Source organism: Puma concolor, chromosome B4 (genome assembly GCF_028749965.1).
Source record: "Puma concolor isolate L17-30 chromosome B4, mPumCon1.1.hap2, whole genome shotgun sequence".
NCBI lineage: Eukaryota > Metazoa > Chordata > Mammalia > Carnivora > Felidae > Puma > Puma concolor.
In genome coordinates, this window is record NC_141673.1 from 25,635,788 (window position 1) to 25,648,113 (window position 12,326).

Genomic DNA, 12,326 nt, shown 5'->3' on the forward strand with positions numbered 1-12,326 from the left:
TATTGTAGATAATGCTGCATAGGGTTACATGTATTTCTTTGAATTAGCGTTTTTGTATTTTGGAGGTGAATACCCAGTAGTAAAATTACTGGATCATAGGGCAGCATTATTTTTAATTTTTTGAGGGACCTCCATGCTGTTTTCCACAGTGACTGTACCAGTTTAGATTCCCACCAACTGTGCACAAGGGTTCCTTTTTCTACACATCCTTGCCAACACTTGTTATTTCTTGTGTTTTTGATTTTAGCCATTCTGAAAGGTGTGAAATGGTACCTCATTATAATTTTGATTTACATTTTCCTGATGAGGAGTGATGTTGAGATCTTTTCTGTGTCTGTTAGCCACCTGTATGTCTTCTTTGGAAAAATATCTTTTCAGGTCCTCTGTCCATTTTTTAATTGGATTGTTTGTTTTTGGGACATTGAGTTATATCAGTTCTTTATATATTTTGGATACTAACCCTTCATCAGATATGTCATGTGCAAATATCTTCTGTCATTCCATGGGTTGTCTTTTAGTTTTGCTGATTGTTTCCTTTGCTGTGCGGAAGCTTTTTATTCTGATATAGTCCCAATAGTTTATTTTTGCTTTTATTTCTCTTGCCTCAGGAGACACTAGAAAAATGTTGCTACAGTTGATGTCAAAGAGATTACTGTCTGTGCTTTCTTCAAGGATTTTTATGGTTTCAGGTCTCACATTTAGGTCTTTCATCCAGTTTGAGTTTATTTTTCTGTATGGTATAAGAAAATGATCCAGTTTCATTCTTTTGCATATGGCTGTCCAGTTTTCCCAACACCATTTGTTGAAGAGACTTTTTCCCATTTTATAGTCATTCCTTCTTCATCAGAGATTAACTGACCATATAATTGTGGGTTTATTTCTGGGCTTTCTATTCTATTCAATTGATCTATGTATCTGCTTTTTATGCCAGTACCAGACTGTTTTAATTACTACTGCTTTGTAATAAAACTTGTAATCTGGAATTGTGATACCTCCAGTTTTGTCTAATTACTTATTTTTTAAGTAAACTCTACACACAACATGGGGCTCCAACTCATGACCCCAAGATCAAGAGTCAGGTGCTCTATTGATTTATCCAGCCAGGCACCCTGTCCAATTTCTGGGTTTTAATCATTTAAAAATTTTTCTTTCAGCATAGCTCTTACACCCCAAAACCCACACTCAACCAATAAATGTCACATGTGCATACATACATACACACACACACACACACACACACACACACACACACACGCACGCACACAAACCAATTCTTCTAAACATTTCAAGACCCTTATTGAGGTATGCTCAACTTTAGCACTTTTCAAGTGCACCTTAGAATGTGAAACATTGAGGATTCCTGTTTGTATGTATTCTGAATCTGAAGGGACTTGCTGAGGGCAGCCTTAAATATTTTTTTTACCCTGTTGCTGAAGCTTGTTTGTTTGTTTGTTTGTTTGTTTGTTTGTTTTGCATTCCACTCTATACCCATGTTAGAAATGCCCAAATGCCTAACTCTTCTCTGAAAAGGTAGCTACCATTTCCCCTAATTAGAGTCCTGACACTTCTGGTTATTTTCAAATGTTGGTTATAGATCTACCTACCCAATTCCATCCCCGCATTATGTCTTAAACCCAGAGGCCCTGCAGCCCACTTTTAGTAGCTGGGACCATGGAGTAAAGGCAAGCCATCCAGTCCATGTGGATGTTAAACAGGTGGTGTTGGTCTCCTAGAGGGCCAAGAATGTCTCTGCTCTTCCAGCCTGATTCTGGAGGCTTCTTCCAATGGCATGTTGCCAACACCTCTAATCTGGCATGCTTGAGTGCACGAGTATATGTGCATATGTATGTGTATGTATGTGCACATGAGTGTATATGTGTGTGCATAGCTGTGTGTGCATGTGGGTTGTGGTCAGGAAGCTGGGCAAGAACTAGGACGTTCTGTTTCATTGGCTGACCCTCAGATACAAAGCCCTGGTCGGTCTACATTTTTTGTTTGTTTGTTTATTTTTATTTTTTTTAATATATGAAATTTATTGTCAAATTGGTATCCATATAACACCCAGTGCTCATCCCAAAAGATACCCTCTTCAATACCCATCACCTACCCTCCCCTTCCTCCCACCCCCCATCAATCCTCAGTTTGTTCTCAGTTTTTAAGAGTCTCTTATGCTTTGGATCTCTCCCACTCTAACTGGTTGGTCTACATTTTATAGTATGCCCACAACTCCTATAGCTCCTGACACTTAGAAATATGGGGAACAGTCTCATGAGGTGAAGAAAGTAGAGAGTTTGGAGCTGATATACATGATGTTGCATCCTGGCTTTACCATGCAGCTGCAAAATTCAGGGACTTTTTAGAATGGGGATAAATAGCACCTATCTCATAAGAACGTATGAATTTTGCCTGTGGAAGATACCTAGTGAATATCTGTGAATAGTTAAATGACTGTTCCAAGGGGCCTGCCTTAATTTCAAGGTCTCTGTCTGAAATGCAGAACATATGTAGTTTCATATTCACCTACTCTTCCCCTCTACCACCTTATTATTAATGAACATGTATGTATGTATGTGTCACTAACTTGTAACAAAAACAACTAGTATATTTAGAAGGCATGCTAAATACTGGGGTCCATGCCTAGAGGTCTGTGCGTATTAATTAACCAGAGATTCCCTATATTTCTGTGAGGCATTGTTACCCCCATTTTACAGATGAAAAATAACTAAGACTCAGAGTTTAGTATTTTGCATACTTTTTTACAGTCCCAAGTGTTAGCACCAGGTTTCACCTCAGTTCTCGTCCAAGGTCTACGCTGAATCATGTTGCTCCTGTGGGGAGAGAGGACTCCTTACTAGTCCTGCATTTTCTGCAGCTTCTGGTCCAGTGCTTCACACACAGCAGGTCCTCAAAAACTGTTTACAAATGATAGGCACTCAATAAACACTTAGCTAAAGATTTCAAAATCCAGCTGTCCAGATCTAAGGAAGCCTCTTAGACTGGCAGTAAAGGTGAGGTCACAGAGGCCAGAACAGCCATTGCCCAGCCTCTAGCCCTTGATAAGATCAGGAAATTAACTACTTCTGGAATTTTTTTCTTTGAACAGAAAAGCAGAAGAAGCAAAGCTTAAAAAAGAAGGATTCAACAAATGTCTTATCCTGCGCCACTATAATGATCCTAAAGGCATGGTGAAGGTAGACAACAGTCCCAAAGTTTCCCAATGTTTCTGGCTAGAGCTGCTGAAGAGGAAGCCTAAGATGCCAACAGTCAAAGAGCCTGATCCAGAGATGAAAAAGTTCCATTATGCCCTGGTAGACGGTTCCTCTTTGACCTAATATCCTTTTGAAATCCCAAGAGGAAAGGAGGATGGAAGGGGCTGGGCATGATGGAAAGGATATCTCGAGAGGTAGGGCATTTCTGTTTCAACAGAAAATCGCATGAGTATTGGAACAGGAAGTCTGATGCCTTGCCTCAATCTTTTGCTCTCAAGGGTCCACTTTCCCTCCTGCTGGAGACAAGAGAAGTCAATGCAAGAAAGAGGTTGGGGCAAGTTCTCTAGTTTGCAAGACTTACTTCTATTTAAGGGAACCTCTGGTTGTAGCTGTTAGGCTACAACAGCTCACATGGTTCTGAGAAAATGAGTTCTCCTTCATTTTCCTGGTTAGTAGAGAGAACCACATGGGCATTGAGCATCAAGAGGATCTAGCTTAGAGAGAAAAGAGATTTTGTGATAAATTCCTGCAAATCCAAAATGAAAAAGACCTCAAGAGGTTGGTGCAGCTAGGTTTTGTGAACTTGTTCACATATCCATAATTATCCCTCAGCCTTCCTTTGCTCTCATCTGTCCACAGATGTTGGCAGGGAGACACAGTCCTCCTGCTGCATGCTGTCAGGCCATACTGGGTAGCAATGGGCAACTTTGTTTTCTAGTGACTCTTCCATTAATAGAACCAATCTGACCAGACTTCCTTGCTATTATCCACAAGACTGGTTTCAAAGAGTTTGGGACTAAAATGGGCATGTAAAAAACTGATGTTTACAGAGGGGAGGTGGGCAGGGGGTATGGGTTAAATGGGTGATGGGTATTAAGGAGGGCACTTGTGATGAGCACTGGATGTTGTATGTAAGTGTTGAATTATTAACTTCTACACCTGAAGCTAATAAATAAATAAATAAATAAATAAATAAATAAATAAATAGTAAGTAAATAAAAATGAGGGTGCAAGTAATGTGAACGTATGGGAAGAATATGGAAGTGGGAGTCAGGGAACCCGGCATGGCCTGGCACCACCATTATTGTACTCAGTGACCATGGGAAGGCGAGTCACCCCCTCTGGACTTCTGTCGGCTCATCTGTAAATAGTTGATTAGAAAAAAATTAAATATGGGGCACCTGGGTGGCTCAGTCGGTTGAGCGTCCGACTTCAGCTCAGGTCATGATCTCACTGTCCGTGAGTTCAGGCCCTGTGTCAGGCTCTGTGCTGACAGCTCAGAGCCTGGAGCCTGTTTCAGACTCTGTGTCTTCCTCTCTCTGTCCCTCCCACTCATTCTCTGTCTGTCTCTCTCTCTCTCTGTCAAAAATAAATCAACATTAAAATAATTTTTTTCTAATTAAATAGGATAAGAGTTAACATCATTCCATATAAGAATAATTATTACCATTGTTGTTGGTTTTTATCAGTATCAGTTCCTTAACCTGGATTTTACCTATCCTTCTGGCCGCCTCGCTGTCTGCCAAAGCTATTCAGCTCTCCCTTGGGGTGGCATGTACACCAACATATTCAGTGACCTGCCCAATCAAGTTATCCTGGGAACCTTTACACCTTTTGGATATGGTAGCATTTCTTTTCCTAAAAGGTATGTGAGATTCCAGACAAATTAGAACTTGTGGGTAAGTTAAGGGGTGGAGAAAGAGCTACATCCCAACGGAGGCAAGGACAGGAAAGTAATCGTTTAAATGGTCAATCTAATTTGGAAACTAGGTAAGGAAAATGAAACATACGCATGTGTTCATGGCTGCTCCAGGTTGAGACTTCAAATTTCAACAGGCCAGAAGACCATAGGTCTCAAAGAATCCATTTGCACCATCCACATGATAATGCTGTCTCTCAGGAGCAGAGGGACCTATACGAAGGCAAGGCCCCAAGAATACAAAGGCTGGGAACTGAAACAGGAAGACTGTTATTTAGGTGGGCCAGGGGTCAGCTGGGCCTCTCTGCCCCCTTAAGAACTGGTTGCACTGGCAGTACCACCATCCCATACCCTTACAAAGTCTCACATCGGGGGCTGGGTGGCTCAGTGGGTTAAGCTCCCGACTTCGGCTCAGGTCATGATCTCACGGTTCATGGGTTCAAACCCCACATCAGGCTCTGTGCTGACAGCTCAGAGACTGGAGCCTGCTTTGGATTCTGTGTGTGTGTCTCTCTCTCTGCACCTCCCCCTCTCGTGCTCTCTCTCTCTCTCTCTCTCTCTCTCTCAAAAATAAATAAACGTTAAAACAAAATTTAAAAAAAAGAAAAAGTCTCACATCCTTCTCAAGATTGCTGCAAAATTCTCAGGGGTTATAATCTCACGGTCTCCTCTGACTTTGACTCCCTGCCTCCTTTGAATCTTGTTCTCCACTCTGCCTTGTAACTGTGGGTTTATTTTGGCTCTCTTTTATTTGAGACAATTGGGAAATTTGCTCCTTTTTTTGATTTTCAAACATAAAAACCCCTCTGTGAGGATGGCCACATTTGTTGGTGGTTTGGGTCACAGGAAACTTACTGCATGCTGCATCAAACATCTCAAATGAAGTGTAAAATATACAAACATGTTTTAAAAGTGCTTCATGTCCACTTTTTCATTTTCCTCTCCAGGATCCTCTTTTATTCTTATCCCTTCTATTTTAAAAGCCCCTGGTCCCTTTTCATTCCCCACCCTCCAAATCTGTTCATTTTCCTATGAAAGAGAAATTCAGCTCTTTATAGCTATATGCCCCATCCAACTAATTTTTGCATATTCAAGCACTTAGCTAACAATCTGGATAAGCCATCCTGGGAGTAGGGGAGGAGATGAGAGAGGGATCAAAGAAGAGGGTGTGAGGTTATTTTGCCACCTCACACTGCTGTCAATCAGCCACACCATTGCTACCACATGTCTTATTCATTCATCTATGCATTTCTCCTTTCTTTTTGTTCCTTTAGTAAATATTTATTGAGCATCTATCATATGTCAGATTAGAGTAGAGAGGAATATAAAGTTCCTGTTTGTCAGGAGATTTGTTACAGGGAAACTGAAGAGCAATATTTAGAAAGGGAAATGAATGCAGAACATTGAAACAAAAAGGTATCTGTAGAAAATATTCGTTGAGGGGCGCCTGGGTGGCTCAGTTGGTTAAGCATCCGACTTCAGCTCAGGTCATGATCTCGCGGTTCATGAGTTCAAGCCCCGCGTCGGGCTCTGTGCTGATGGCTCAGAGCCTGGAGCCTGTTTCGGATTCTGTGTCTCCCTCTCTCTGACCCTCCCCATTCATGCTCTGTCTCTCTCTGTCTCAAAAATAAATAAACGTTAAAAAAAAATTAAAAAAAAATATTCGTTGATTCAACAAATATTTGCAGAGGACCTACTAGCATGAACACTGTTTAGTCACAGGGGATATAGAAGAGAACAAAACAAAGTCCTTAAGTAGCTTACATTTTAGTGAAAGGAGACAGAGTAAACAAACAAATATATATCATATCAAGTGATGAAAGAGGCTTTAAAAAATAAATGAATAAAGCAGGGTAAGGGGAACTGAAGAGTGGTGGGAATGGGGAATTGCTATTCTATATTGGATGACCAAAGAAAGCCTCTTTGATAAGGGACCATGTGAGCAGAAACATATGGCAGTGCAGGGCAAACCGTGCTGTGGACAGGAAAAGTGTTATAAGCAGAGGGAAAAGCCAGAGCTAAGACCCTCAGCTGTGAGTGTGCTTAACAAATCGAAACTAAATGGTGATCTCTGGAATGCTGGAAATATCCGAAAAAATCCCCGAAAATATCACCAAAATATCAACCTGTTGATAAGACAAAGCTAAGTTTGTTCTAACCAAGGCAAGGGAGAGCACTACCTTGATGGAATCTCACTTCCTGTGAGTAGAGAAGCCAACCCAAAAATCTACTGGTTGAGGAATAGTAGAGTGAGCTACAAGGTTCCGTTATCATGGATACAAATTTCAGTCCACATGTTCAGATGAGCAGGAAATACAACTTTATTTTTTCAACACTCAATTTAATTTCTAGATAGATTCTACCAGAGGGTGGCAGAAACTTAGAACCCTGGTATCCTTTCCCCGAGAGTTCATTTCCATTCCAAGGAGCTGATAAAATGAGAAAGCATTAGTGGCTGGGGAAGTGTCGTTTGGTTCTCAGGCATCTTCATTCTAAATGGTCTGTGTGATTGGTCTCTGAAGCTCATGGGTGCATCCCTCTGGCTCCAGTTGCAAGGTCTTCCAAGGCCAGGCTTTTTCTCAGCTACTCCCACATCTTTATGAGCACACAAGAAACATTTGTCTGGCTTTGTCTTACCCTGAACATGGGGAAATCAAGGCTGTTCCACTCCCGTCTGTGTAGAAGCCTCATGCATCTATTCTCTTACTCTTGAGTTATGTTGGGCCTGAGGTCAGCCCCAAGGCTCACCACCTACCCAGGCTTTCAAATCCCTCAAATTCATATGGGATTTACTACTCTACTAAGGGCTCCACCCCACCCACCCCACACCCACCCTGCAACTGGCCTTAGGAGGATGGCACAGAGCTTTTTCTCTAGAGGTTTCTTTCACTGAGCTTCCTTACTTAGCCTCTGATACTCCTTTCCACCCCCTACTCCTTTGCGGTAGGAAAGTCTGCTCCTGACAGATTACGTATTCTCCCATATCCCTATTGCCATGTGTCTAGATCTCAGCTTTTCAATCTCAAAAGTCAAGAATTTGACACTGTTATTCTCACAACACTTTCCTGAAGCCACAGGTGCTGTTCAAGATCTAGGTGAGTGGGAGAGGGCCATGGGTAAAAAGGAAAGACTGGGAAGAGAGCAGTGTGAATTTCTCCCACTACATTACATAGCATTCCCATTAAGGATGACAAGTACAGGAACAATGTAAATACTTGGAATTTATGTGTGTGTGTGTGTGTGTGTGTATGCATTTGTGTGTATACATATACATACATATATATTATATATAGTACTGTAAAAAAAACTAGCAATCTATACATAGTATTTATAGTCATTTAGCAAGAAATATATAGGTATTATTGATTTTATAATAATAAAAATGTAAATATTATTTTAGAATTTATATATACATTGTAACTACCCTATTGTGTGGTTATGAGACCTAAATAAGACAAATTACCATGTCGGTTTTTAGTGTGTTCTAAGACAGGTAGGCTAAGGCAGATATAGATAATTTTGAATGTGATGGATATGTTTATGGCATAGAATATGGTGATGGTTTCATGGATGTATACTTATCTCCAAAATCATTAAGTTATATGTATTAAATATGTATAACTTTTGGTATGTCAGTCATACATCAAAATATTTTTTTAAAGAAAGACAGATGAGTGGGTGGATGGATGGATGGACAGATATGGAAATAGGTAGATAGGTAAAGATCTGAAAAGTTCTAAGACAGAGATACTGAGCAGCAGGAAGTGGGTACAGAGGATGTATGGAGTGGGGAGTTTTGAGACTACCAAGGCTGAGAATGTGTGCACATGTGACAGTAAACAGGCAGGAACAACACTGAGAGATGCCATCATAGGGATCATGAAAGTTGGTGTTTTAAAAAATTTTTTTTTCAACGTTTATTTATTTTTGGGACAGGGAGAGACAGAGCATGAATGGGGGAGGGTCAGAGAGAGAGGGAGACAGAGAATCGGAAACAGGCTCCAGGCTCTGAGCCATCAGCCCAGAGCCTGACGCGGGGCTCGAACTCATGGACCGCGAGATCGTGACCTGGCTGAAGTCGGACGCTTAACCGACTGCGCCACCCAGGCGCCCCGAAAGTTGGTGTTTTAAAGTGTTATGGCTCTATAATGCTTTAGGAAACATGCCTCAGCTAAATGTTTCTTTGTAAAGTCAGAGATGGTTAAGTGTAGAAATAAAACACTGCCCAAGAATAAGGACTGACCAGGAAGACCTGTCCTGTTCTCTATAATTCTGGAGTTTCTCTTTGTCCTTGGAAACTGCTCACGAGGATCTTGACCTCAAATTCTTATCCCAGTGGTATTCCTGAGCCTAACCAGTACCTGACCCAAATCTTCTCCTGATTTCCACCATATCCTGCAGCCTTCCCCAACTCCAATCCCTCTCCATCTCATATTTCAGAAGCTCAGGAAAAGGAGGGTAAGGTATAGCACTGTCAGCAAGGATCAGGGTGAGGTCAAAGGTGGGCTAAAGGAATCAGGTGACAATGTCAAAATGTCCACAGCCAACTAACTGCAGGTAACAGATGCTGCAGGTCTCTTCAAGACCACCTACACCATGTGTTAATTTATTGTTAGCTGCCTGTGGCTGCCATTACAAATTGCCATAAACTGGGTGAGTTAGAATACCAAAAATTTATTCTTTGGAGTTCAGGAGCCCAGAAATTAGAAATCAGGGTATTGGCAGTGTTGATTCCTTCTGAAAGCTCCGAGGGAGAATCCATACTATGCTGCTTTGCTAGCTTCTGGTGGTTGCTGGCAATCCTTGGTGTTCCTTGGCTTGTAGACACGTCACTCCAATCTCTGCCTCCATCTTCATATTGCCTTTTTTCTCTATGACCTCTTCTCTTCTTATAAGGACACTAGCCATTGGATTTAGGATCCATTCTAAATCCACCTTGAAATCTTAAGTACATCTGCAAATGCCCTATTTCCAAATAAAGTGACATTCTGAGGTTCAAGGTGAATATGAATTTGGGGGGAACAATCCGGCAGACACAATAATTACTGTTCCTCTATATTTACCCTTCTTTGGGATATTACTTACCCCCATACCTCTGTCTGCTCCTCTCCCATGTACTTAATTTCAATTTAGTTGGTGACTTTAATATTTAAAGCACCACAAATGGAAAATTTGCACCAAAGGTACCTTAAGTATATAAATGTAGCAAATAAAAGAAAAGCATAAGATGTGGCCTTAGAAAAACATTTTCTGGCCTTTGGAGTTTTAGGAAGAGATTTACATTGTAGTTTATTCATAAGGCAGCCTTTCAGTGAACTAAGACACTATGTGAGTAAACTCACCCTCCCAATTTGCTGAATTTGAATTTTTTGAATGAGTCCTGATCACATATTTTCCCATCCTTTGTATTTTGACTTCTCTTGATTTCAAGAAAATGCGAATTGAAAGTTAGGTTATGTAGAAAGCAAGAACCCCCTCGTCCGTTTTTTAAGCTCTTTCAGAAAAATGCTTTTGTGTGTTTCTGCCATGGTAAGCATTTCATATGTGCTGACCATGCTTCTGGTGAAGCCCCTTCCCTGGCTGTTTTTGTAAGCCAAATCACCTGTTGAATGTGTCAGAAGTTTACTAGCAAAAGAGTACAAGTAGGTAAAAATCTAAAAGAAATCAAAAACTAATGCTTGATTCTCAAGATGCAGGTAGAGAGAGACAGATTTATGGGGTAGCAAAGTGCCTTGGTGAGCAGCATGTGAGCACCTGCCCTCCCTGTGGAAGAGACTTTCCCAACTTTGATGTTGAGATGAAAAGATGATGACAGAATCTGGAAGCATTTCAAAGGTTGAGAAAGCACATACTTTCAACAAGTCTTTCCCCCTCCCAACCCTAGTAACTCAACAGTTTCAAAAGAAAGATTAAGAAACACTGCATAATTCTATAGCATTTTAATTGAACATTTTATTCTGTGACATCACAGAGCAGAAAACTAACAATTGCTTTCATGAAGAACAAACGTATTTTCACTTCATTTTTCCAGGGATTGTTAAAGTTAGATTCTTTGGAAACTGTTTCTGGTGAGCTCAATTGAAACATCTCAGCCTATTACTGCTAATGGGTGTCACTTTGTGTTGAGAGGGCACTTTTTTCATGTTATTTAATTTTCCCAGGAACCGTCTTGATTAAATGTAATTCCTAGCTGAGACAAATTGAGGCTCATAGAAAATGGAAACCTTTTCCAAGTCTGCATGGTAGAGAAAAACATTGGAGCCAGTTTGCACACTCTAATCCCAATGTGTAATTTTCACCTTTCCAACCCTTAATGCATTGAGACAGAGGTCTAGATCTGAGCACACAATATATGAGCAATAATAAGAGTAGTAATAATCATAGTCATAATTGTGACAATGAGCATGGGCTTTGGGGTTAGATGTATCTGGCAATAGGCTGGAGCAACAGAGAAACTGGGCTATGTGTTTCCAGTATCTAGCAGACTAAGCTCAGGCTTCTTGACTGGGTGGCTGGGTTCTAAAAGCAGCAAGAGTAAAGACAAATCCCAGTGCATACACACGTTTCAAGCCTTCTCTAGTATCATGTTTGCTAATGACTCATTTGATCAAAGCAAGTCATGTGAACAACCCTGCATTCAAGGGGTGGAAAAATAGAACTTCTACTTTCCTTGGAAGAAGTTGCAAAAATATTGCAGCCATTGTTGCAGATGATCACAAGGGCAACACTGAATCTAAATTATGACTTCTGTCTCTCTGCCTCTCTTCACCCCCTGTTCTATTTTGATCAATAATGTATAATAGAATTTGAGAATTATAAGTACATAAGATGATCACTTAACAGTATTAGTCTGTTAACCACCAATCCCTCCTCTCAAGAGTGTTCATGAAAATTTGCAAGGCTTGGGTGTCTTCTTTCTCCTGCTTTCGGTCCAGATATTCTTACATTTTCACTTAGAATTCTGTGTCATCCTCTGATTCCTTTCTACATTCTGTGTTGGTCCAGACTGGATTGGTCATGTCCTTTTATTTCAGATCTCAAGTATGACACTGCACAACTGCACACAAAGTTTAGACACTATGAAATCTGTATTTGTATTGCTTTAGTGATTTCTTTTCCTGCCTGATATTCTATAGGATCCCTACTTTCTGAACTATTTGGAGATGGGAATTCTTCTTGTGCTCCCTGGAATGTGAATATCTCCTAGAAATTGATATTTATGACAATGGTGAAAGTAATTTAATGGAATTCCCCAGTTATAGGCTAATTATTGCTTTAAATACTTTTCCCTTTTAACACTTAATACTTCTTTTCTTCTTAATAAGGTGTTTTGCAGCTATATGGCATTTGGAATTAACAGCTCTCCATTTGTGGCCTTATCCATGGGTTTCACTGTTAAATATTTCATGAGGACTGCC

At 40.6% G+C, this 12,326-nt stretch overlaps 1 protein-coding gene across 1 annotated transcript in view; it reads left to right on the top strand.

Moving 5' to 3' along the window:
• The window catches only part of LOC112863915 (uncharacterized), a 96,069-nt gene that overhangs the window by 47,051 nt on the left and 36,692 nt on the right, over window positions 1–12,326 (top strand). Inside the window, exons 8-9 of the mRNA XM_086715101.1 lie at window positions 3,104–3,331; window positions 4,705–4,854. Of these exons, the coding sequence (XP_086571227.1) occupies window positions 3,104–3,331; window positions 4,705–4,854 (378 nt within the window). The remainder of the gene's footprint in view (window positions 1–3,103; window positions 3,332–4,704; window positions 4,855–12,326) is intronic.